This window comes from Ranitomeya imitator, chromosome 2 (genome assembly GCF_032444005.1).
Source record: "Ranitomeya imitator isolate aRanImi1 chromosome 2, aRanImi1.pri, whole genome shotgun sequence".
In the NCBI taxonomy this organism is placed as follows: domain Eukaryota; kingdom Metazoa; phylum Chordata; class Amphibia; order Anura; family Dendrobatidae; genus Ranitomeya; species Ranitomeya imitator.
In genome coordinates, this window is record NC_091283.1 from 35,315,453 (window position 1) to 35,340,764 (window position 25,312).

A 25,312-nucleotide genomic window follows, 5' to 3' on the forward strand; every position below is an offset into this window, starting at 1 on the left:
AGTTGGGATGGTGTTCTTAGGCTTCCAAGCTTCTCCATTTTTCCTCCAAATCTATCGATGGTCATTATGCCCAAAAAGCTTAATTTTAGTTTCATCAGACCACAGGACATGTCTCCAAAAATTAAGGTCTTTGTTCCTGTGTGCATTTGCAAACTTTAATCTGTCTTTTTTCTGTTTCTTTTGGAGAAATGGCTTCTTCCTGGCAGAGTGGCCTTTCAGCCCATGTTGATAAAGTACTCGTTTCACTGTGGATATCCAACCAGTTTCCACCATCATCTTCACAAGGTCTTTTGCTTTTGTCCTTGGGTTGATATGCACATATCGGACAAAAGCAGATTCATCTCTGGGACACAAAACCCATCTCCTTCCTGAGCGGTATGATGGCTGGACATTCCCATCTTGTTTGTGCTTGCGTATAATTGGTTGCACATATGAACGAGGCACCTTCAGGTATCTAGAAATTGTACCCAAGGATGAGCCAGACTTGTGCAAGTCCACAATTATCTTTCTGATATCTTGTCTGATTTCTGTAGACTGTCCCATGAGGCTACACAAACAAGCAGTTAGTTTCAGATGTCCATTAAAATACATCTAAGTGTGTCTCTAATTAACTCAGATGTTGCCAAAAAAAACTATTAGAAGCTTCCAAACACAGGACATCATCATATGGGCAGTCCAGAATTGCTTAAAGGCATAGTAATCTTAGTGTATGTAAACTTAATGCCTTAAACATTTTCGCTCTCATTATTCTGGCATTTGGCAAATATTAATAACTATGGTAATCCTAACTGACCTAAAACAGGAAAGGTGTATCCTGATTTCATGTCAGATACTGAGAAAACCATGCATATGCGTCTGTTTATATAGTGTATGGAAACTTCTTGTTTCAACTGTATATGTGTATATATATATATATATATATATATATATATATATATATATATATAACAAAGAAAATGTGACATCTTTAACTTGAGACCTTTTAGAGATCCTTTCCTCTTCAGCTTGCTTAACTATTCACAGTAACAGTAATTTTGACCAGGGGTGCCCAAACATTTACATACCAATGTACAGTATAGGTGTCGTATTATAGTCCCACATATCCCAGAGGTTCCCCCGTCTACCAATAACCAAATTCTTAGTACTTTGATAATACAAGGAAAGTTCAAAATATCGAATTCTTATAGAAAAGCAAATATTTGCATTAGATAAGTCTCAAATCGCGCTCAGGTTCGCTCCAGATTAATCAGATTTTCTATTTTCATGCAATAGAAAAAAAAGTCACCTCTTACCTCTATAGGAACAAACATCTATCACAAGTAAAAGACGCCTTTCTACCCTACACAAAGGCAGCCGCCACTACACTAGCGACTGAACAAACACAGCTCTGTACTTACAGGTGTCACAGATGGAAGTGTCACCTCCAAATAATATTAGCAAAGAGTCTATTGTGTCTTCTCTATGTACTGATCTGATATATATATATGGGAGGGGGTACTGGGGATCTAGTATAAAGAACCTCTCAAATTAAATTATAGGAATCTACTAATTTCCTGTAATGTGGAGATGCCATTATTTTCAATTTCTTCTGGCCTTTTTCCACTTCATCAAGCCCTCAAGGTGCATTGTGATCTGCCAAAGTACCTTCATGCCCAAGGCAGAACTTTTTCAATGCACCTTCACCCTTGAACCCTTAAGGTACTGAGGGACATTTCCATCAGGCCTATGCTTCAAGCCTTTTTTCTAGGCAAGCTTTCTAGGTCATTTTTTAAAAAAATTTCCATAGAAATAAAGAGAGTTGTGCATGCTTGTTCACCTCTTTATTCATGACCACTTGTAATGGGGCCTCATTCTCTAGATAGATGTGAGTCCCTACACTGGAATCTGCATTGATCAGAGATTCAGCCAGTATTCTATGGCGATCTAAGATCAAAATAATCTGTTCCAGCAAGAGAGAACAAATCTAAAAAGGCTTAGAGAGTAAGAAGTCTTGCATCATATAAAAATAATTGGTGGAGTTCAGTTTCCTAAATCTCAACTACTGTTGATGGCTTAAAAGAATTTTCCTAATTATGAGGACTCCTTTAGACCTATTCTTCCATAAATCAAGGCGGTAGAATTTTGGGCATGCATATTCACTACCACTCCATTCATTAAGGGGGCAGTTGAAGAACATTTTTTGGGTCAGCGGTGGTCTGACCACTCCAGGGGATAAATATTTTTTGGTTGGCTAACCTCTTTTAGGGGCCATGTTCTTCATTTTGGAGATTAGTGAGGTTGTCAGGAGGTCTTATCCACTGTTGACTTGTCTCGTTACAGCTCGTAGAGATGAGCAAGTCAGTTCTAGTCAAATCAAATTCGTCTCAAATTTTCCAACAATATTGATGTGTGTTGTGGCCCTGGTGACATCGTGGGGTCAAGTGAATGGAAGTGGCTGGAATTGAGATAGAAGAAAGAAGATAGAAGACAGAAGAAAGAAAATAGAAGGGTTGATCGGGACTGTTACGGGATAAGATGAGGAGAGGTGAGCATGAGTTGGGGATTTTTAACGCCTTCAATTTGCAACAAATTTATTTTATGTGCCTTTAAGTTTCCCCCTGAAGTAAGTGAATAGAATTTCAGGATATTAACTCAACTCTGGTTATGAATGATACCCATGTTAAAGTTGACCCCCATTAAGGTCCATTTTAAGGAGCCCGTGCACTGCCACTAATACCCATATAGTAAAATGATACTTTACAGGAAGTCATACATTTTTCTTGAAAGCATCAACAGACTTTATTTAGCCGCCCCACCCTGATTGCACTACTGCATACTTGACCTATACAGAGGGCTAATGGAGGTTGACTGGCAGGTGTGCGTTCACGGTTGTGTCACATGTCCCCCGCACTCCTCCATGCACAAGTGTATTTGTACAAGTAGAAGGATCCTTCTCCTCTTTCTGTGAATAGAACAAGTGGCTGTAGCAACGCACCGCGCCATGTATACCGGGGTAGGATCTAGCAAAGTGTGGAGTTATGGATTTCTGCTTCTCACAACAGGTAAGAAAGCGACTGAGGAGTTATTAGTATATTATTAACAGCTACAGAAAAAAGCTCCTAAGAGATAGAATATTCTACTGAACCAGATATTTCGGTATCGGTACACCGTCCAACCATCTAGTGTGCGTGAAGGCCTCAGCACTGGGGGAGAGAAGGTTTGAGCATACATTGAATATCAATGTCTGAGCAAAACTCATGCATGATTAGCCAAAAGGAGCATGCATATAGTGTATGGGGGACTGGGAAAGGGAGCTGCATGGCGGACACTATCAAAGGTGAATGAGCGGGGGGTTAGATTTAAGATAGCTAAATAGGTTCTATAAATTCTGCTCTATCTATCTATCTATCTATCTATCTATCTATCTATCTATCTATCTATCTATCTATCTATCATCTATCTATTATATATCTATCTAAATTATCTATCTATTATGTATCCATTATCTATCTATACATCTATATATTATACTAGCTATTGAACCCGTTCTATGCCTGGGTGGCGAGCATTTATATTGGTATATGGTCTCCATCCTGTCATGAGCTGCTCCATCCTGCGTCCCCATCCTGGTATGTGCTGCTCCATCCTGCACCCCCATCCTGTCATGTGCTGCTCCCATCCTGCATCCCCATCCTGTCATGTGCTGCTCCCATCCTGCGCCCCCATTCTGACATGTGCTGCTCCCATCCTGCGTCCCCATTCTGACATGTGCTGCACCCATCCTGCGCCTCCATTCTGACATGTGCTGCACCCATCCTGCGCCCCCATCCTGTCATGTGCTGCTCCCATCCTGCACCTCCGTTCTGTCATGTGCTGCTGCCATCCTGCGCCCCCGTTCTGTCATGTGCTGCTCCCATCCTGACATGCCCCCGTTCTGTCATGTGCTGCTCCCATCCTGCGCCACCGTTCTGTAATTTGCTGCTCCCATCCATATGCCCCATACGCTGCTCCATTATGGTTGATGGCCCCCATAAGATGCTCCATAGTATATGCCCCGTATGCTGCTGCATTATGGTTGATGGCCCCCATAAGATGCTCCATAGTATATGCCCCGTATGCTGCTGCATTATGGTTGATGGCCCCCATAAGATGCTCCATAGTATATGCCCCGTACACTGCTCCATAAAGGTTAATGGCCCCCATAAGATGCTCCATAGTATATGCCCCGTACACTGCTCCATTATGGTTTATGGCCCCCATAAGATGCTCCATAGTATATGCCCCCCCGTACACTGCTCCATAAAGGTTTATGGCCCCCATAAGATGCTCCATAGTATATGCCCCGTATACTGCTGCGATATATATAAAAAAAATAACATACTCACCTATCGTCGCTGGGCGCCGAGTGCTGGGGGGCCTGAGCAGGCAGGGACACCGGTGCGCTGTGGGGGTCAGGTGCCGGAGTCGCCGCTAACTCAGGCCCCCAACACTTGCTATAGTCACCTGGCCCTGATCCAGCGCTGCATGCCGCTCCGTGTTCCGGCTCCTCTGGCTGTGACTGTTCAGTCAGAGGGCGGCGCGCATTAAGCGCGTCATCGCGCCCTCTGAACTGTGAACGTCACAGGCAGAGGACCCAAAAGATGGAACCACATGCAGCGCTGGAACGGGGCCAGGTGAATATAGCTTATACTCACCCTCCTGCCACGTCCCTGCTTCTCCGTTGGAGATCGCGGTGTGCGTTCAGTGCTTACGCATACCACGATCTCCTGGGCTGCGTCACTCGGTGGGGTCCAGACGCCGGCGCTTGCGCTTGCGCAGTCTATAAAGGCTTCAGACAGAGTGACGCTCCCAGCCTTATATTATAGATATCTATTATCTATCTATTATCTATGTATTATCTATCTTTCATCTATCTATCTATCATCTATCTATTATCTATCTATCTATACATCTGTATATTTATAGTGCTTTGGGACAAAGCACTATATTGTTATTCCACCGTAGTCAACTTATTATAGTGCTTTTGTAAAAAGCACTATATTGTTATTCCCCCGTAGACAACTTATTATTATTATAGTGCTTTTGTAAAAAGCACTATATTGTTATTCCACCGTAGTCAACTTATTCTTCTTCTTATTATTATTCAGTCCGCAATTAATGCGGCCCGAACCGCTGCACGCACAGACTCCAGTGAGGTGTCATTTCGAAGCCAGCGTTCCTGGCAGGTGTGCTAAGTATTTTTCGTGTTGATCGGATTTGTAGTTTTGGCGCAATTTGCGTTTGAAAATGTTGTCTCAATGCATTTCAATAGGGAAATCTTGCCATAAGCTTATAATGGCAGTTATTTTGAAATTGCCTCAGAAATCAGCCCAACTGCCACCTGGCTGATTAGCTCATTGATATGCGAAGTCAGACCCAGTTACTATGCCAACGCCTATGAACTCTACATGACCCCACTAGGACACAGGTTTGTCAGATAATATCAGCTCTTAAAGTGACCCGCGCACCAAATCGGACCCTGAGGTGCCAGCCCACCAAATTGTTACCTGAGGTGTCCAGCCCACCAAATAGGAGGCCGAGGGGCCCCAACCACCACATCGGAGGCCGAGGGGACCCAACCACCACATCGGAGGCCGAGGGGCCCCGACCTCCAAATCGGAGGCCGAGGGGCCCCGACCTCCAAATCGGACCCTGAGGGGCCCCGACCACCAAATCGGACCCTGAGGGGCCCCGACCACCAAATCGGACCCTGAGGGGCCCCGACCACCAAATCGGACCCTGAGGTGCCCCGACCTCCAAATCGGACCCTGAGGGGCCCCGACCTCCAAATCGGACCCTGAGGGGCCCCGACCACCAAATCGGGCCCTGAGGGGCCCCGACCACCAAATCGGACCCTGAGGGGCCCCGACCACCAAATCGGACCCTGAGGGGCCCCGACCACCAAATCGGACCCTGAGGGGCCCCGACCACCAAATCGGACCCTGAGGGGCCCCGACCTCCAAATCGAACCCTGAGGGGCCCCGACCTCCAAATCGGACCCTGAGGGGCCCCGACCTCCAAATCGGACCCTGAGGGGCCCCGACCACCAAATCGGACCCTGAGGGGCCCCGACCACCAAATCGGACCCTGAGGGGCCCCGACCACCAAATCGGACCCTGAGGGGCCCCGACCACCAAATCGGACCATGAGGGGCCCCGACCTCCAAATCGGACCTTGAGGGGCCCCGACCTCCAAATCGGGCCCTGAGGGGCCCCGACCACCAAATCGGACCCTGAGGGGCCCCGACCACCAAATCGGACCCTGAGGGGCCCCGACCACCAAATCGGACCCTGAGGGGCCCGACCTCCAAATCGGACCCTGAGGGGCCCCGACCTCCAAATCGGACCCTGAGGGGCCCCGACCTCCAAATCGGACCCTGAGGGGCCCCGACCACCAAATCGGACCCTGAGGGGCCCCGACCTCCAAATCGAACCCTGAGGGGCCCCGACCTCCAAATCGGACCCTGAGGGGCCCCGACCTCCAAATCGGACCCTGAGGGGCCCCGACCACCAAATCGGACCCTGAGGGGCCCCGACCACCAAATCGGACCCTGAGGGGCCCCGACCACCAAATCGGACCATGAGGGGCCCCGACCTCCAAATCGGACCCTGAGGGGCCCCGACCTCCAAATCGGACCCTGAGGGGCCCCGACCACCAAATCGGACCCTGAGGGGCCCCGACCACCAAATCGGACCCTGAGGGGCCCCGACCTCCAAATCGGACCCTGAGGGGCCCCGACCTCCAAATCGGACCCTGAGGGGCCCCGACCTCCAAATCGGACCCTGAGGGGCCCCGACCACCAAATCGGACACTGAGGGGCCCCGACCACCAAATCGGACCCTGAGGGGCCCCGACCACCAAATCGGACCCTGAGGGGCCCCGACCACCAAATCGGACCCTGAGGGGCCCCGACCACCAAATCGGACCCTGAGGGGCCCCGACCACCAAATCGGACCCTGAGGGGCCCCGACCACCAAATCGGACCCTGAGGGGCCCCGACCACCAAATCGGACCCTGAGGGGCCCCGACCACCAAATCGGACCCTGAGGGGCCCCGACCACCAAATCGGACCCTGAGGGGCCCCGACCACCAAATCGGACCCTGAGGGGCCCCGACCACCAAATCGGACCCTGAGGGGCCCCGACCACCAAATCGGACCCTGAGGGGCCCCGACCACCAAATCGGACCCTGAGGGGCCCCGACCTCCAAATCGGACCCTGAGGGGCCCCGACCTCCAAATCGGACCCTGAGGGGCCCCGACCACCAAATCGGACCCTGAGGGGCCCCGACCACCAAATCGGACCCTGAGGGGCCCCGACCACCAAATCGGACCCTGAGGGGCCCCGACCACCAAATCGGACCCTGAGGGGCCCCGACCACAAAATCGGACCCTGAGGGGCCCCGACCACCAAATCGGACCCTGAGGGGCCCCGACCACCAAATCGGACCCAGAGTGGTCCCGTCTACCAAATCGGACACAGAGTGGCCCCGCCCACCAAATCATCCCCTGAGGGGCCCCGCCCACCAAACCAGCGCCTGAAGGGCACCCAAGTGTGAAAGTCTTGCAGGGGCAGCCCGGGCACCATTACAAAGCACTATCTGTAGTTCCTTCAGGAAATACCCATCTAGTTATAGTGCTTTGGGACAAAGCACTATATTGTTATTCCACCGTAGTCAACTTATTCTTCTTATTATTATTCAGTCCGCAATTAATGCGGCCCGAACCGCTGCACGCACAGACTCCAGTGAGGTGTCATTTCGAAGCCAGCGTTCCTGGCAGGTGTGCTAAGTATTTTTCGTGTCAATCGGATTTGTAGTTTTGGCGCAATTGGCGTTTGAAAATTTCGTCTCAATGCATTTCAATGGGAAATTGTTCCAACAATAAGGGATAATGGCTGATTTCTGAGGCAATTTCAAAATAACTGCCAACTGCCACCTGGCTGATTAGCTCATTGCGATGTGCAGTCAGACCCAGTTACTATGCCAACGCCTACGAACTCTACATGACCCCACCAGGACACAGTTTTGCCAGATAATATCAGCTCTTAAAGTGACCCGCGCACCAAATTGGCACCTGAGGTGCGCAGCCCACCAAATCGGACCCGAGTGGCCCCGCCCACCAAATCGGACCCCGAGTGGCCCCGCCCGCCAAATCTGACCCAGAGTGACCCCGCCCGCCAAATGTGACCCAGAGTGACCCCGCCCACCAAATGTGACCCAGAGTGACCCCGCCCACCAAATGTGACCCAGAGTGACCCCGCCCACCAAATGTGACCCAGAGTGACCCCGCCCACCAAATGTGACCCAGAGTGACCCCGCCCACCAAATGTGACCCAGAGTGACCCCGCCCACCAAATGTGACCCAGAGTGACCCCGCCCACCAAATGTGACCCAGAGTGACCCCGCCCACCAAATGTGACCCAGAGTGACCCCGCCCACCAAATGTGACCCAGAGTGACCCCGCCCACCAAATGTGACCCAGAGTGACCCCGCCCACCAAATGTGACCCAGAGTGACCCCGCCCACCAAATGTGACCCCGCCCACCAAATGTGACCCCGCCCACCAAATGTGACCCAGAGTGACCCCGCCCACCAAATGTGACCCAGAGTGACCCCGCCCACCAAATGTGACCCAGAGTGATCTCGCCCACCAAATGTGACCCAGAGTGACCCCGCCCACCAAATGTGACCCAGAGTGACCCCGCCCACCAAATGTGACCCAGAGTGACCCCGCCCACCAAATGTGACCCAGAGTGACCCCGCCCACCAAATGTGACCCAGAGTGACCCCGCCCACCAAATGTGACCCAGAGTGACCCCGCCCACCAAATGTGACCCAGAGTGACCCCGCCCACCAAATGTGACCCAGAGTGACCCCGCCCACCAAATGTGACCCAGAGTGACCCCGCCCACCAAATGTGACCCAGAGTGACCCCGCCCACCAAATGTGACCCCGCCCACCAAATGTGACCCAGAGTGACCCCGCCCACCAAATGTGACCCAGAGTGACCCCGCCCACCAAATGTGACCCAGAGTGACCCCGCCCACCAAATGTGACCCAGAGTGACCCCGCCCACCAAATGTGACCCAGAGTGACCCCGCCCACCAAATGTGACCCAGAGTGACCCCGCCCACCAAATGTGACCCAGAGTGACCCCGCCTACCAAATGTGACCCCGCCCACCAAATGTGACCCAGAGTGACCCCGCCCACCAAATGTGACCCAGAGTGACCCCGCCCACCAAATGTGACCCAGAGTGACCCCGCCCACCAAATGTGACCCAGAGTGACCCCGCCCACCAAATGTGACCCAGAGTGACCCCGCCCACCAAATGTGACCCAGAGTGACCCCGCCCACCAAATGTGACCCAGAGTGACCCCGCCCACCAAATGTGACCCAGAGTGACCCCGCCCACCAAATGTGACCCAGAGTGACCCCGCCCACCAAATGTGACCCAGAGTGACCCCGCCCACCAAATGTGACCCAGAGTGACCCCGCCCACCAAATGTGACCCCGCCCACCAAATGTGACCCAGAGTGACCCCGCCCACCAAATGTGACCCAGAGTGAACCCGCCCACCAAATGTGACCCAGAGTGACCCCGCCCACCAAATGTGACCCAGAGTGAACCCGCCCACCAAATGTGATCCAGAGTGACCCCGCCCACCAAATGTGACCCAGAGTGACCCCGCCCACCAAATCGGACCTAGAGTGGCCCCGCCCACCAAATGTGACCCAGAGTGACCCCGCCCACCAAATGTGACCCAGAGTGACCCCGCCCACCAAATGTGACCCAGAGTGACCCCGCCCACCAAATGTGACCCAGAGTGACCCCGCCCACCAAATGTGACCCAGAGTGACCCCGCCCACCAAATGTGACCCAGAGTGACCCCGCCCACCAAATGTGACCCAAAGTGACCCCGCCCACCAAATGTGACCCCGCCCACCAAATGTGACCCAGAGTGACCCCGCCCACCAAATGTGACCCAGAGTGACCCCGCCCACCAAATGTGACCCAGAGTGACCCCGCCCACCAAATGTGACCCAGAGTGACCCCGCCCACCAAATGTGACTCAGAGTGAACCCACCCACCAAATGTGACCCAGAGTGACCCCGCCCACCAAATGTGACCCAGAGTGACCCCGCCCACCAAATGTGACCCAGAGTGACCCCGCCCACCAAATGTGACCCAGAGTGACCCCGCCCACCAAATGTGACCCAGAGTGACCCCGCCCACCAAATGTGACCCAGAGTGACCCCGCCCACCAAATGTGACCCAGAGTGACCCCGCCCACCAAATGTGACCCAGAGTGACCCCGCCCACCAAATGTGACCCCGCCCACCAAATGTGACCCAGAGTGACCCCGCCCACCAAATGTGACCCAGAGTGACCCCGCCCACCAAATGTGACCCAGAGTGACCCCGCCCACCAAATGTGACCCAGAGTGACCCCGCCCACCAAATGTGACCCAGAGTGACCCCGCCCACCAAATGTGACCCAGAGTGACCCCGCCCACCAAATGTGACCCAGAGTGACCCCGCCCACCAAATGTGACCCAGAGTGACCCCGCCCACCAAATGTGACCCCGCCCACCAAATGTGACCCAGAGTGACCCCGCCCACCAAATGTGACCCAGAGTGAACCCGCCCACCAAATGTGACCCAGAGTGACCCCGCCCACCAAATGTGACCCAGAGTGAACCCGCCCACCAAATGTGATCCAGAGTGACCCCGCCCACCAAATGTGACCCAGAGTGACCCCGCCCACCAAATCGGACCTAGAGTGGCCCCGCCCACCAAATGTGACCCAGAGTGACCCCGCCCACCAAATGTGACCCAGAGTGACCCCGCCCACCAAATGTGACCCAGAGTGACCCCGCCCACCAAATGTGACCCAGAGTGACCCCGCCCACCAAATGTGACCCAGAGTGACCCCGCCCACCAAATGTGACCCAGAGTGACCCCGCCCACCAAATGTGACCCAGAGTGACCCCGCCCACCAAATGTGACCCAAAGTGACCCCGCCCACCAAATGTGACCCCGCCCACCAAATGTGACCCAGAGTGACCCCGCCCACCAAATGTGACCCAGAGTGACCCCGCCCACCAAATGTGACCCAGAGTGACCCCGCCCACCAAATGTGACCCAGAGTGACCCCGCCCACCAAATGTGACTCAGAGTGACCCCACCCACCAAATGTGACCCAGAGTGACCCCGCCCACCAAATGTGACCCAGAGTGACCCCGCCCACCAAATGTGACCCAGAGTGACCCCGCCCACCAAATGTGACCCAGAGTGACCCCGCCCACCAAATGTGACCCAGAGGTGCCCCGCCCACCAAATCTGACCCAGAGGTGCCGCGCCCACCAAATCTGACCCAGAGGTGCCGCGCCCACCAAATCTGACCCAGAGGTGCCCCGCCCACCAAATCTGACCGAGGTGCCCTGCCCACCAAATCTGACCCAGAGGTGCTCTGCCCACCAAATCTGACCCAGAGTGGCCCCGCCCATCAAATCTGACCCAGAGTGGCCACGCCCACCAAATCGGACCCAGAGTGGTCCCGTCTACCAAATCGGACACAGAGTGGCCCCGCCCACCAAATCATCCCCTGAGGGGCCCCGCCCACCAAACCAGCGCCTGAAGGGCACCCAAGTGTGAAAGTCTTGCAGGGGCAGCCCGGGCACCATTACAAAGCACTATCTGTAGTTCCTTCAGGAAATACCCATCTAGTTATTATTATTATTCAGTCCGCGATTAATGCGGCCCGAACCGCTGCACGCACAGACTCCAGTGAGGTGTCATTTCGAAGCCAGCGTCCCCAAGAGGTGTGCTAAGTATTTTTCGTGTCGATCGGATTTGTAGCTTTGGCGCAATTTGCGTTTTTCCCCTGATTGGAATGCAATTTCTCAATGGGTAAATTTTCCCATAAGGTAAAATGGCTGTTTTCTGAGGCAATTTCAAACTAACTGCCAACTGCCACCTGGCTGATTAGCTCAGTGCTGTGTGCAGTCAGACCCAGTTACTATGGCAACGCCTACGAACTCTACATGACCCCACCAGGACACAGTTTTGCCAGATAATATCAGCTCTTAAAGTGACCAACCCACCAAATTGTTAAATTGTTACCTGAGGTGTCCAGCCCACCAAATCGGAGGCCGAGGGGCCCCGACCACCAAATCGGAGGCCGAGGGGCCCCGACCACCAAATCGGACCCTGAGGGGCCCCGACCACCAAATCGGACCCTGAGGGGCCCCGACCACCAAATCGGACCCTGAGGGGCCCCGACCACCAAATCGGACCCTGAGGGGCCCCGACCACCAAATCGGACCCTGAGGGGCCCCGACCCCCAAATCGGACCCTGAGGGGCCCCGACCACCAAATCGGACCCTGAGGGGCCCCGACCACCAAATCGGACCCTGAGGGGCCCCGACCTCCAAATCGGACCCTGAGGGGCCCCGACCTCCAAATCGGACCCTGAGGGGCCCCGACCTCCAAATCGGTCCCTGAGGGGCCCCGACCACCAAATCGGACCCTGAGGGGCCCCGACCACCAAATCGGACACTGAGGGGCCCCGACCACCAAATCGGACCCTGAGGGGCCCCGACCACCAAATCGGACCCTGAGGGGCCCCGACCACCAAATCGGACCCTGAGGGGCCCCGACCACCAAATCGGACCCGGAGGGGCCCCGACCACCAAATCGGACCCTGAGGGGCCCCGACCACCAAATCGGACCCTGAGGGGCCCCGACCACCAAATCGGACCCTGATGGGCCCCGACCACCAAATCGGACCCTGATGGGCCCCGACCACCAAATCGGACCCTGAGGGGCCCCGACCACCAAATCGGACCCTGAGGGGCCCCGACCACCAAATCGGACCCTGAGGGGCCCCGACCACCAAATCGGACCCTGAGGGGCCCCGACCACCAAATCGGACCCTGAGGGGCCCCGACCACCAAATCGGACCCTGAGGGGCCCCGACCTCCAAATCGGACCCTGAGGGGCCCCGACCACCAAATCGGACCCTGAGGGGCCCCGACCACCAAATCGGACCCTGAGGGGCCCCGACCACCAAATCGGACCCTGAGGGGCCCCGACCACCAAATCGGACCCTGAGGGGCCCCGACCACCAAATCGGACCCTGAGGGGCCCCGACCACCAAATCGGACCCTGAGGGGCCCCGACCACCAAATCGGACCCTTAGGGGCCCCGACCACCAAATCGGACCCTGAGGGGCCCCGACCTCCAAATCGGACCCTGAGGGGCCCCGACCACCAAATCGGACCCTGAGGGGCCCCGACCACCAAATCGGACCCTGAGGGGCCCCGACCACCAAATCGGACCCTGAGGGGCCCCGACCACCAAATCGGACCCTGAGGGGCCCCGACCACCAAATCGGACCCTGAGGGGCCCCGACCACCAAATCGGACCCTGAGGGGCCCCGACCACCAAATCGGACCCTGAGGGGCCCCGACCACCAAATCGGACCCTGAGGGGCCCCGACCACCAAATCGGACCCTGAGGGGCCCCGTCCACCAAATCGGACCCTGAGGGGCCCCGACCTCCAAATCGGACCCTGAGGGGCCCCGACCACCAAATCGGACCCTGAGGGGCCCCGACCACCAAATCGGACCCTGAGGGTCCCCGACCCCCAAATCGGACCCTGAGGGGCCCCGACCCCCAAATCGGACCCTGAGGGTCCCCGACCCCCAAATCGGACCCTGAGGGGCCCCGACCACCAAATCGGACCCTGAGGGGCCCCGACCACCAAATCGGACCCTGAGGGGCCCCGACCTCCAAATCGGACCCTGAGGGGCCCCGACCTCCAAATCGGACCCTGAGGGGCCCCGACCTCCAAATCGGTCCCTGAGGGGCCCCGACCACCAAATCGGACCCTGAGGGGCCCCGACCACCAAATCGGACACTGAGGGGCCCCGACCACCAAATCGGACCCTGAGGGGCCCCGACCACCAAATCGGACCCTGAGGGGCCCCGACCACCAAATCGGACCCTGAGGGGCCCCGACCACCAAATCGGACCCGGAGGGGCCCCGACCACCAAATCGGACCCTGAGGGGCCCCGACCACCAAATCGGACCCTGAGGGGCCCCGACCACCAAATCGGACCCTGAGGGGCCCCGACCACCAAATCGGACCCTGAGGGGCCCCGACCACCAAATCGGACCCTGAGGGGCCCCACCCACCAAATCGGACCCAGCGGGGCCCCGCCCACCAAATCGGACCCCCAGGGGCCCCGCCCACCAAATCCTCAACCCTGAGGGGCTACAACTACCAAATCAGCGCCTGAGGGGCACCCAAGTGTGAAAGTCTTCCAGGGGCAGCCCGGGCACCATTCCAAAGCACTATCTGTAGTTCCTTCAGGAAATACCCATCTAGTTATAGTGCTTTTGTAAAAAGCACTATATTGTTATTCCCCCGTAGACAACTTATTATTATTATTATTATTATTATTCAGTCCGCGATTAATGCGGCCCAAACCGCTGCACGCACAGACTCCAGTGAGGTGTCATTTCGAAGCCAGCGTCCCCAAGAGGTGTGCTAAGTATTTTTCGTGTCGATCGGATTTGTAGCTTTGGCGCAATTTGCGTTTTTCCCCTGATTGGAATGCAATTTCTCAATGGGTAAATTTTCCCATAAGGTAAAATGGCTGTTTTCTGAGGCAATTTCAAACTAACTGCCAACTGCCACCTGGCTGATTAGCTCAGTGCTGTGTGCAGTCACACCCAGTTACTATGGCAACGCCTACGAACTCTACATGACCCCACCAGGACACAGTTTTGCCAGATAATATCAGCTCTTAAAGTGACCAACCCACCAAATTGTTAAATTGTTACCTGAGGTGTCCAGCCCACCAAATAGGAGGCAGAGGGGCCCCGACCACCAAATCGGAGGCCGAGGGGCCCCGACCACCAAATCGGACCCTGAGGGGCCCCGACCACCAAATCGGACCCTGAGGGGCCCCGACCACCAAATCGGACCCTGAGGGGCCCCGACCACCAAATCGGACCCTGAGGGGCCCCGACCACCAAATCGGACCCTGAGGGGCCCCGACCACCAAATCGGACCCTGAGGGGCCACGACCACCAAATCGGACCCTGAGGGGCCCCGACCACCAAATGTGACCCAGAGTGACCCCGCCCACCAAATGTGACCCAGAGTGACCCCGCCCACCAAATCGGACCCAGAGTGACCCCGCCCACCAAATCGGACCCAGAGTGACCCCGCCCGCCAAATCGGACCCAGAGTGACCCCGCCCGCCAAATCGGACCCAGAGTGACCCCGCCCGCCAAATCGGACCCAGAGTGACCCCGCCCGCCAAATCGGACCCAGAGTGACCCCGCCCGCCAAATCCGACCCAGAGTGACCCCGCCCACCAAATCGGACCCAGAGTGACCCCGCCCACCAAATGGGACCCAGAGTGACCCCGCCCACCAAATGGGACCCAGAGTGACCCCGCCCACCAAATGGGACCCAGAGTGACCCCGCCCACCAAATGTGACCCAGAGTGACCCCGCCCACCAAATGTGACCCAGAGTGACCCCGCCCACCAAATGTGACCCAGAGTGACCCCGCCCACCAAATCGGACCCAGAGTGACCCCGCCCACCAAATCGGACCCAGAGTGACCCCGCCCACCAAATCGGACCCAGAGTGACCCCGCCCACCAAATCGGACCCAGAGTGACCCCGCCCACCAAATCCGACCCAGAGTGACCCCGCCCACCAAATGGGACCCAGAGTGACCCCGCCCACCAAATGGGACCCAGAGTGACCCCGCCCACCAAATGGGACCCAGAGTGACCCCGCCCACCAAATGTGACCCAGAGTGACCCCGCCCACCAAATGTGACCCAGAGTGACCCCGCCCACCAAATGTGACCCAGAGTGACCCCGCCCACCAAATGTGACCCAGAGTGACCCCGCCCACCAAATGTGACCCAGAGTGACCCCGCCCACCAAATGTGACCCAGAGTGACCCCGCCCACCAAATGTGACCCAGAGTGACCCCGCCCACCAAATGTGACCCAGAGTGACCCCGCCCACCAAATGTGACCCAGAGTGACCCCGCCCACAAAATGTGACCCAGAGTGACCCCGCCCACCAAATGTGACCCAGAGTGACCCCGCCCACCAAATGTGACCCCGCCCACCAAATGTGACCCCGCCCACCAAATGTGACCCCGCCCACCAAATGTGACCCCGCCCACCAAATGTGACCCAGAGTGACCCCGCCCACCAAATGTGACCCAGAGTGACCCCGCCCACCAAATGTGACCCAGAGTGACCCCGCTTACCAAATGTGACCCAGAGTGACCCCGCCCACCAAATGTGACCCAGAGTGACCCCGCCCACCAAATGTGACCCAGAGTGACCCCGCCCACCAAATGTGACCCAGAGTGACCCCGCCCACCAAATGTGACCCAGAGTGACCCCGCCCACCAAATGTGACCCAAAATGACCCCGCCCACCAAATGTGACCCCGCCCACCAAATGTGACCCAGAGTGATCCCGCCCACCAAATGTGACCCAGAGTGACCCCGCCCACCAAATGTGACCCAGAGTGACCCCGCCCACCAAATGTGACCCAGAGTGACCCCGCCAACCAAATGTGACCCAGAGTGACCCCGCCCACCAAATGTGACCCAGAGTGACTCCGCCCACCAAATGTGACCCAGAGTGACCCCGCCCACCAAATGTGACCCAGAGTGACCCCGCCCACCAAATGTGACCCAGAGTGTCCCCGCCCACCAAAGGTGACCCAGAGTGACCCCGCCCACCAAATGTGACCCAAAGTGACCCCGCCCACCAAATGTGACCCAGAGTGACCCCGCCCACCAAATGTGACCCAGAGTGACCCCGCCCACCAAATGTGACCTCGCCCACCAAATGTGACCCCGAGTGGCCCCGCCCACCAAATCGGACCGCGAGTGGCCCCGCCCACCAAATCGGACCCAGAGGTGCCCCGCCCACCAAATCGGACCCAGAGTGACCCCGCCCACCAAATCGGACCCAGAGTGACCCCGCCCACCAAATCGGACCCAGAGTGACCCCGCCCACCAAATGTGACCCAGAGTGACCCCGCCCACCAAATGTGACTCAGAGTGACCCCGCCCACCAAATGTGACCCAGAGTGACCCCGCCCACCAAATGTGACCCAGAGTGACCCCGCCCACCAAATGTGACCCAGAGTGACCCCGCCCACCAAATGTGACCCAGAGTGACCCCGCCCACCAAATGTGACCCAGAGTGACCCCGCCCACCAAATGTGACCCAGAGTGACCCCGCCCACCAAATGTGACCCAGAGTGACCCCGCCCACCAAATGTGACCCAGAGTGACCCCGCCCACCAAATGTGACCCAGAGTGACCCCGCCCACCAAATGTGACCCAGAGTGACCCCGCCCACCAAATGTGACCCAGAGTGACCCCGCCCACCAAATGTGACCCAGAGTGACCCCGCCCACCAAATGTGACCCAGAGTGACCCCGCCCACCAAATGTGACCCAGAGGTGCCCCGCCCACCAAATGTGACCCAGAGGTGCCCCGCCCACCAAATGTGACCCAGAGTGACCCCGCCCACCAAATGTGACCCAGAGTGACCCCGCCCACCAAATGTGACCCAGAGTGACCCCGCCCACCAAATGTGACCCAAAGTGACTCCGCCCACCAAATGTGACCCAGAGTGACCCCGCCCACCAAATGTGACCCAGAGTGACCCCGCCCACCAAATGTGACCCAGAGTGACCCCGCCCACCAAATGTGACCCAGAGTGACCCCGCCCACCAAATGTGACCCAGAGTGACCCCGCCCACCAAATGTGACCCAGAGTGACCCCGCCCACCAAATGTGACCCAGAGTGACCCCGCCCACCAATTGTGACCCAGAGGTGCCCCGCCCACCAAATCTGACCCAGAGGTGCCCCGCCCACCAAATCTGACCGAGGTGCCCCGCCCACCAAATCTGACCCAGAGTGGCCCCGCCCACCAAATCTGACCCAGAGTGGCCCCGCCCACCAAATCGGACCCAGAGTGGTCCCGTCTACCAAATCGGACCCAGAGTGACCCCGCCCACCAAATGTGACCCAGAGTGACCCCGCCCACCAAATCGGACCCAGAGTGACCCCGCCCACCAAATCGGACCCAGAGTGACCCCGCCCGCCAAATCGGACCCAGAGTGACCCCGCCCGCCAAATCGGACCCAGAGTGACCCCGCCCGCCAAATCGGACCCAGAGTGACCCCGCCCGCCAAATCGGACCCAGAGTGACCCCGCCCGCCAAATCCGACCCAGAGTGACCCCGCCCACCAAATCGGACCCAGAGTGACCCCGCCCACCAAATGGGACCCAGAGTGACCCCGCCCACCAAATGGGACCCAGAGTGACCCCGCCCACCAAATGGGACCCAGAGTGACCCCGCCCACCAAATGTGACCCAGAGTGACCCCGCCCACCAAATGTGACCCAGAGTGACCCCGCCCACCAAATGTGACCCAGAGTGACCCCGCCCACCAAATCGGACCCAGAGTGACCCCGCCCACCAAATCGGACCCAGAGTGACCCCGCCCACCAAATCGGACCCAGAGTGACCCCGCCCACCAAATCGGACCCAGAGTGACCCCGCCCACCAAATCCGACCCAGAGTGACCCCGCCCACCAAATCGGACCCAGAGTGACCCCGCCCACCAAATGGGACCCAGAGTGACCCCGCCCACCAAATGGGACCCAGAGTGACCCCGCCCACCAAATGGGACCCAGAGTGACCCCGCCCACCAAATGGGACCCAGAGTGACCCCGCCCACCAAATGTGACCCAGAGTGACCCCGCCCACCTAATGTGACCCAGAGTGACCCCGCCCACCAAATGTGACCCAGAGTGACCCCGCCCACCAAATGTGACCCAGAGTGACCCCGCCCACCAAATGTGACCCAGAGTGACCCCGCCCACCAAATGTGACCCAGAGTGACCCCGCCCACCAAATGTGACCCAGAGTGACCCCGCCCACAAAATGTGACCCAGAGTGACCCCGCCCACCAAATGTGACCCAGAGTGACCCCGCCCACCAAATGTGACCCCGCCCACCAAATGTGACCCCGCCCACCAAATGTGACCCCGCCCACCAAATGTGACCCCGCCCACCAAATGTGACCCAGAGTGACCCCGCCCACCAAATGTGACCCAGAGTGACCCCGCCCACCAAATGTGACCCAGAGTGACCCCGCCCACCAAATGTGACCCAGAGTGACCCCGCCCACCAAATGTGACCCAGAGTGACCCCGCCCACCAAATGTGACCCAGAGTGACCCCGCCCACCAAATGTGACCCAGAGTGACCCCGCCCACCAAATGTGACCCAGAGTGACCCCGCCCACCAAATGTGACCCAAAATGACCCCGCCCACCAAATGTGACCCCGCCCACCAAATGTGACCCAGAGTGATCCCGCCCACCAAATGTGACCCAGAGTGACCCCGCCCACCAAATGTGACCCAGAGTGACCCCGCCCACCAAATGTGACCCAGAGTGACCCCGCCAACCAAATGTGACCCAGAGTGACCCCGCCCACCAAATGTGACCCAGAGTGACTCCGCCCACCAAATGTGACCCAGAGTGACCCCGCCCACCAAATGTGACCCAGAGTGACCCCGCCCACCAAATGTGACCCAGAGTGTCCCCGCCCACCAAAGGTGACCCAGAGTGACCCCGCCCACCAAATGTGACCCAAAGTGACCCCGCCCACCAAATGTGACCCAGAGTGACCCCGCCCACCAAATGTGACCCAGAGTGACCCCGCCCACCAAATGTGACCTCGCCCACCAAATGTGACCCCGAGTGGCCCCGCCCACCAAATCGGACCGCGAGTGGCCCCGCCCACCAAATCGGACCCAGAGGTGCCCCGCCCACCAAATCGGACCCAGAGTGACCCCGCCCACCAAATCGGACCCAGAGTGACCCCGCCCACCAAATCGGACCCAGAGTGACCCCGCCCACCAAATGTGACCCAGAGTGACCCCGCCCACCAAATGTGACTCAGAGTGACCCCGCCCACCAAATGTGACCCAGAGTGACCCCGCCCACCAAATGTGACCCAGAGTGACCCCGCCCACCAAATGTGACCCAGAGTGACCCCGCCCACCAAATGTGACCCAGAGTGACCCCGCCCACCAAATGTGACCCAGAGTGACCCCGCCCACCAAATGTGACCCAGAGTGACCCCGCCCACCAAATGTGACCCAGAGTGACCCCGCCCACCAAATGTGACCCAGAGTGACCCCGCCCACCAAATGTGACCCAGAGTGACCCCGCCCACCAAATGTGACCCAGAGTGACCCCGCCCACCAAATGTGACCCAGAGTGACCCCGCCCACCAAATGTGACCCAGAGTGACCCCGCCCACCAAATGTGACCCAGAGTGACCCCGCCCACCAAATGTGACCCAGAGGTGCCCCGCCCACCAAATGTGACCCAGAGGTGCCCCGCCCACCAAATGTGACCCAGAGTGACCCCGCCCACCAAATGTGACCCAGAGTGACCCCGCCCACCAAATGTGACCCAGAGTGACCCCGCCCACCAAATGTGACCCAAAGTGACTCCGCCCACCAAATGTGACCCAGAGTGACCCCGCCCACCAAATGTGACCCAGAGTGACCCCGCCCACCAAATGTGACCCAGAGTGACCCCGCCCACCAAATGTGACCCAGAGTGACCCCGCCCACCAAATGTGACCCAGAGTGACCCCGCCCACCAAATGTGACCCAGAGTGACCCCGCCCACCAAATGTGACCCAGAGTGACCCCGCCCACCAATTGTGACCCAGAGGTGCCCCGCCCACCAAATCTGACCCAGAGGTGCCCCGCCCACCAAATCTGACCGAGGTGCCCCGCCCACCAAATCTGACCCAGAGTGGCCCCGCCCACCAAATCTGACCCAGAGTGGCCCCGCCCACCAAATCGGACCCAGAGTGGTCCCGTCTACCAAATCGGACACAGAGTGGCCCCGCCCACCAAATCATCCCCTGAGGGGCCCCGCCCACCAAACCAGCGCCTGAAGGGCACCCAAGTGTGAAAGTCTTGCAGGGGCAGCCCGGGCACCTTTACAAAGCACTATCTGTAGTTCCTTCAGGAAATACCCATCTAGTTATAGTGCTTTGGGACAAAGCACTATATTGTTATTCCACCGTAGTCAACTTATTCTTCTTCTTATTATTATTCAGTCCGCAATTAATGCGGCCCGAACCGCTGCACGCACAGACTCCAGTGAGGTGTCATTTCGAAGCCAGCGTTCCTGGCAGGTGTGCTAAGTATTTTTCGTGTCGATCGGATTTGTAGTTTTGGCGCAATTGGCGTTTGAAAATTTCGTCTCAATGCATTTCAATGGGAAATTGTTCCAACAATAAGGGATAATGGCTGATTTCTGAGGCAATTTCAAAATAACTGCCAACTGCCACCTGGCTGATTAGCTCATTGCGATGTGCAGTCAGACCCAGTTACTATGCCAACGCCTACGAACTCTACATGACCCCACCAGGACACAGTTTTGCCAGATAATATCAGCTCTTAAAGTGACCCGCGCACCAAATTGGCACCTGAGGTGCGCAGCCCACCAAATCGGACCCGAGTGGCCCCGCCCACCAAATCGGACCCCGAGTGGCCCCGCCCGCCAAATCTGACCCAGAGTGACCCCGCCCACCAAATGTGACCCAGAGTGACCCCGCCCACCAAATGTGACCCAGAGTGACCCCGCCCACCAAATGTGACCCAGAGTGACCCCGCCCACCAAATGTGACCCAGAGTGACCCCGCCCACCAAATGTGACCCAGAGTGACCCCGCCCACCAAATGTGACCCAGAGTGACCCCGCCCACCAAATGTGACCCAGAGTGACCCCGCCCACCAAATGTGACCCAGAGTGACCCCGCCCACCAAATGTGACCCAGAGTGACCCCGCCCACCAAATGTGACCCAGAGTGACCCCGCCCACCAAATGTGACCCCGCCCACCAAATGTGACCCCGCCCACCAAATGTGACCCCGCCCACCAAATGTGACCCAGAGTGACCCCGCCCACCAAATGTGACCCAGAGTGACCCCGCCCACCAAATGTGACCCAGAGTGATCTCGCCCACCAAATGTGACCCAGAGTGACCCCGCCCACCAAATGTGACCCCGAGTGGCCCCGCCACTAAATCGGACCGCGAGTGGCCCCGCCCACCAAATCAGACCCAGAGGTGCCCCACCCACCAAATCGGACCCAGAGTGACCCCGCCCACCAAATGTGACCCAGAGTGACCCCGCCCACCAAATGTGACCCAGAGTGAACCCGCCCACCAAATGTGATCCAGAGTGACCCCGCCCACCAAATGTGACCCAGAGTGACCCCGCCCACCAAATGTGACCCAGAGTGACCCCGCCCACCAAATGTGACCCAGAGTGACCCCGCCCACCAAATGTGACCCAGAGTGACCCCGCCCACCAAATGTGACCCAGAGTGACCCCGCCCACCAAATGTGACCCCGAGTGGCCCCGCCCACTAAATCGGACCGCGAGTGGCCCCGCCCACCAAATCAGACCCAGAGGTGCCCCACCCACCAAATCGGACCCAGAGTGACCCCGCCCACCAAATCGGACCCAGAGTGACCCCGCCCACCAAATGTGACCCAGAGTGACCCCGCCCACCAAATGTGACCCAGAGTGACCCCGCCCACCAAATGTGACCCAGAGTGACCCCGCCCACCAAATGTGACCCAGAGTGACCCCGCCCACCAAATGTGACCCAGAGTGACCCCGCCCACCAAATCGGACCCAGAGTGACCCCGCCCACCAAATGTGACCCAGAGTGACCCCGCCCACCAAATGTGACCCAGAGTGACCCCGCCCACCAAATGTGACCCAGAGTGACCCCGCCCACCAAATGTGACCCAGAGAGACCCCGCCCACCAAATGTGACCCAGAGTGACCCCGCCCACCAAATGTGACCCAGAGTGACCCCGCCCACCAAATGTGACCCAGAGTGACCCCGCCCACCAAATGTGACCCAGAGTGACCCCGCCCACCAAATGTGACCCAGAGAGACCCCGCCCACCAAATGTGACCCAGAGAGATTCCGCCCACCAAATGTGACCCAGAGTGACCCCGCCCACCAAATGTGACCCAGAGTGACCCCGCCCACCAAATGTGACCCAGAGTGACCCCGCCCACCAAATGTGACCCAGAGTGACCCCGCCCACCAAATGTGACCCAGAGTGACCCCGCCCACCAAATGTGACCCAGAGTGACCCCGCCCACCAAATGTGACCCAGAGTGACCCCGCCCACCAAATGTGACCCAGAGTGACCCCGCCCACCAAATGTGACCCAGAGTGACCCCGCCCACCAAATGTGACCCAGAGTGACCCCGCCCACCAAATGTGACCCAGAGTGACCCCGCCCACCAAATCGGACCCAGAGTGACCCCGCCCACCAAATCGGACCCAGAGTGACCCCGCCCACCAAATCAGACCCAGAGTGACCCCGCCCACCAAATCGGACCCAGAGTGACCCCGCCCACCAAATCGGCCCCTGAGGGGCCCCACCCACAAAACGGGTGCCTGAGGGGCACTCAAGTGTGAAAGCCTTGCAGGGGCAGCCCGGGCACCATTCCAAAGCACTATCTGTAGTTCCTTCAGGAAATACCCATCTAGTATTAATATTGTAATCCGAACGTGGTTAACTTCTTATTATTTTTAGGCTTTTTTCCGCAATTAATGCGGCCCGAACCGCTGCACGCACAGACTCCATTGAGGTGTCGTTTCGAAGCCAGCGTCCACGAGAGGTGTGCTAAGTATTTTTCATGTTGATCCGATTTGTAGTTTTTTTTAAAAATCGCATTTAAAAAAAAAAAATTCCCATAGGAAATAATGGCGAACTTTCCATTACCCCCAACTTGACCTTCCAAAGATGGCAGCTATGCAAATGTACGGTGTCCATTTTAGGACATGATCATTTATCAAAGTCAAACATCAGAATAAAGTGACTATGACACCCTCCTGTCCCGTGGGTGAAAAGTAAGTGCACCCCCGGTCCCCTGTGTGAAAAGTAAGTGCGCCCCCGGCCCCCAAATCGTACCCCGAGTAACCCCGCCCACCAAATCGGACCCCAAGTGACCCCGCCCACCAAATCGGACCCAGTGTGACCCCGCCCACCAAATCGGACCCAGAGTGGCCCCGCCCACCAAATCTGACCGAGAGTGGCCCCGCCCACCAAATCTGACCCAGAGGTGCCCCGCCCATTAAATCTGACCCAGAGGTGCCCCGCCCACCAAATCTGACCCAGAGGGGCCCCGCCCACCAAATCTGACCCCCAGGGGCCCCGCCCACCAAATCGGACTCCCAGGGGCCCCACCCACCAAATCTGTCCCAGAGGTGCCCCGCCCACCAAATCTGACCCAGAGGTGCCCCGCCCACCAAATCTGACCCAGAGGTGCCCCGCCCACCAAATCTGACCCAGAGGTGCCCCGCCCCACCAAATCTGACCCAGAGGTGCCCCGCCCACCAAATCTGACCCAGAGGTGCCCCGCCCACCAAATCTGACCCAGGCGTGCCCCGTCCACTAAATCTGACCCAGAGGTGCCCCGCCCATCAAATCTGACCCAGAGGTGCCCCGCCCATCAAATCTGACCCAGAGGTGCCCCGCCCATCAAATCTGACCCAGAGGTGCCCCGCTCACCAAATCTGACCCAGAGGTGCCCCGCCCACCAAATCTGACCCAGAGGGGCCCCGCCAACCAAATCTGACCCAGAGGTGCCCCGCCCATCAAATCTGACCCAGAGGCGCCCCGCCCATCAAATCTGACCCAGAGGTGCCCAGCCTACCAAATCTGACCCAGAGGTGCCCCGCCCAGTAAATCTGACCCAGAGGTGCCCCGCTCACCAAATCTGACCCAGAGGTGCCCCGCCCACCAAATCTGACCCAGAGGTGCCCCGCCAACCAAATCTGACCCAGAGGTGCCCCGCCCATCAAATCTGACCCAGAGGCGCCCCGCCCATCAAATCTGACCCAGAGGTGCCCAGCCTACCAAATCTGACCCAGAGGTGCCCCGCCCAGTAAATCTGACCCACAGGTGCCCCGCCCACCAAATCTGACCCAGAGGTGCCCCGCCCACCAAATCTGACCCAGAGGTGCCCTGCCCACCAAATCTGACCCAGAGGTGCCCGCCAACCAAATCTGACCCAGAGGGGCCCCTCCCACCAAATCGGACCCCCAGGGGCCCCACCCACCAAATCGGACCCCCAGGGGCCCTGCCCACCAAATCGGA

The 25,312-nt window shown here is 57.8% G+C and overlaps 1 protein-coding gene across 2 annotated transcripts in view; it reads left to right on the top strand.

Annotated features, from left to right (window-relative positions):
* Nucleotides 1–2,830: 2,830 nt before the first annotated feature.
* Nucleotides 2,831–25,312, top strand: part of LOC138661619 (uncharacterized) — a 58,517-nt gene continuing 36,035 nt past the window's right edge. Inside the window, exon 1 of one of the 2 annotated variants that reach the window (XM_069746444.1) lies at nucleotides 2,831–3,041. In XM_069746444.1, coding sequence (XP_069602545.1) covers nucleotides 2,981–3,041 — 61 coding nt within the window. In that variant the 5' untranslated portion in view covers nucleotides 2,831–2,980. The remainder of the gene's footprint in view (nucleotides 3,042–25,312) is intronic. The other variant, XM_069746443.1, reaches the window with a different exon arrangement.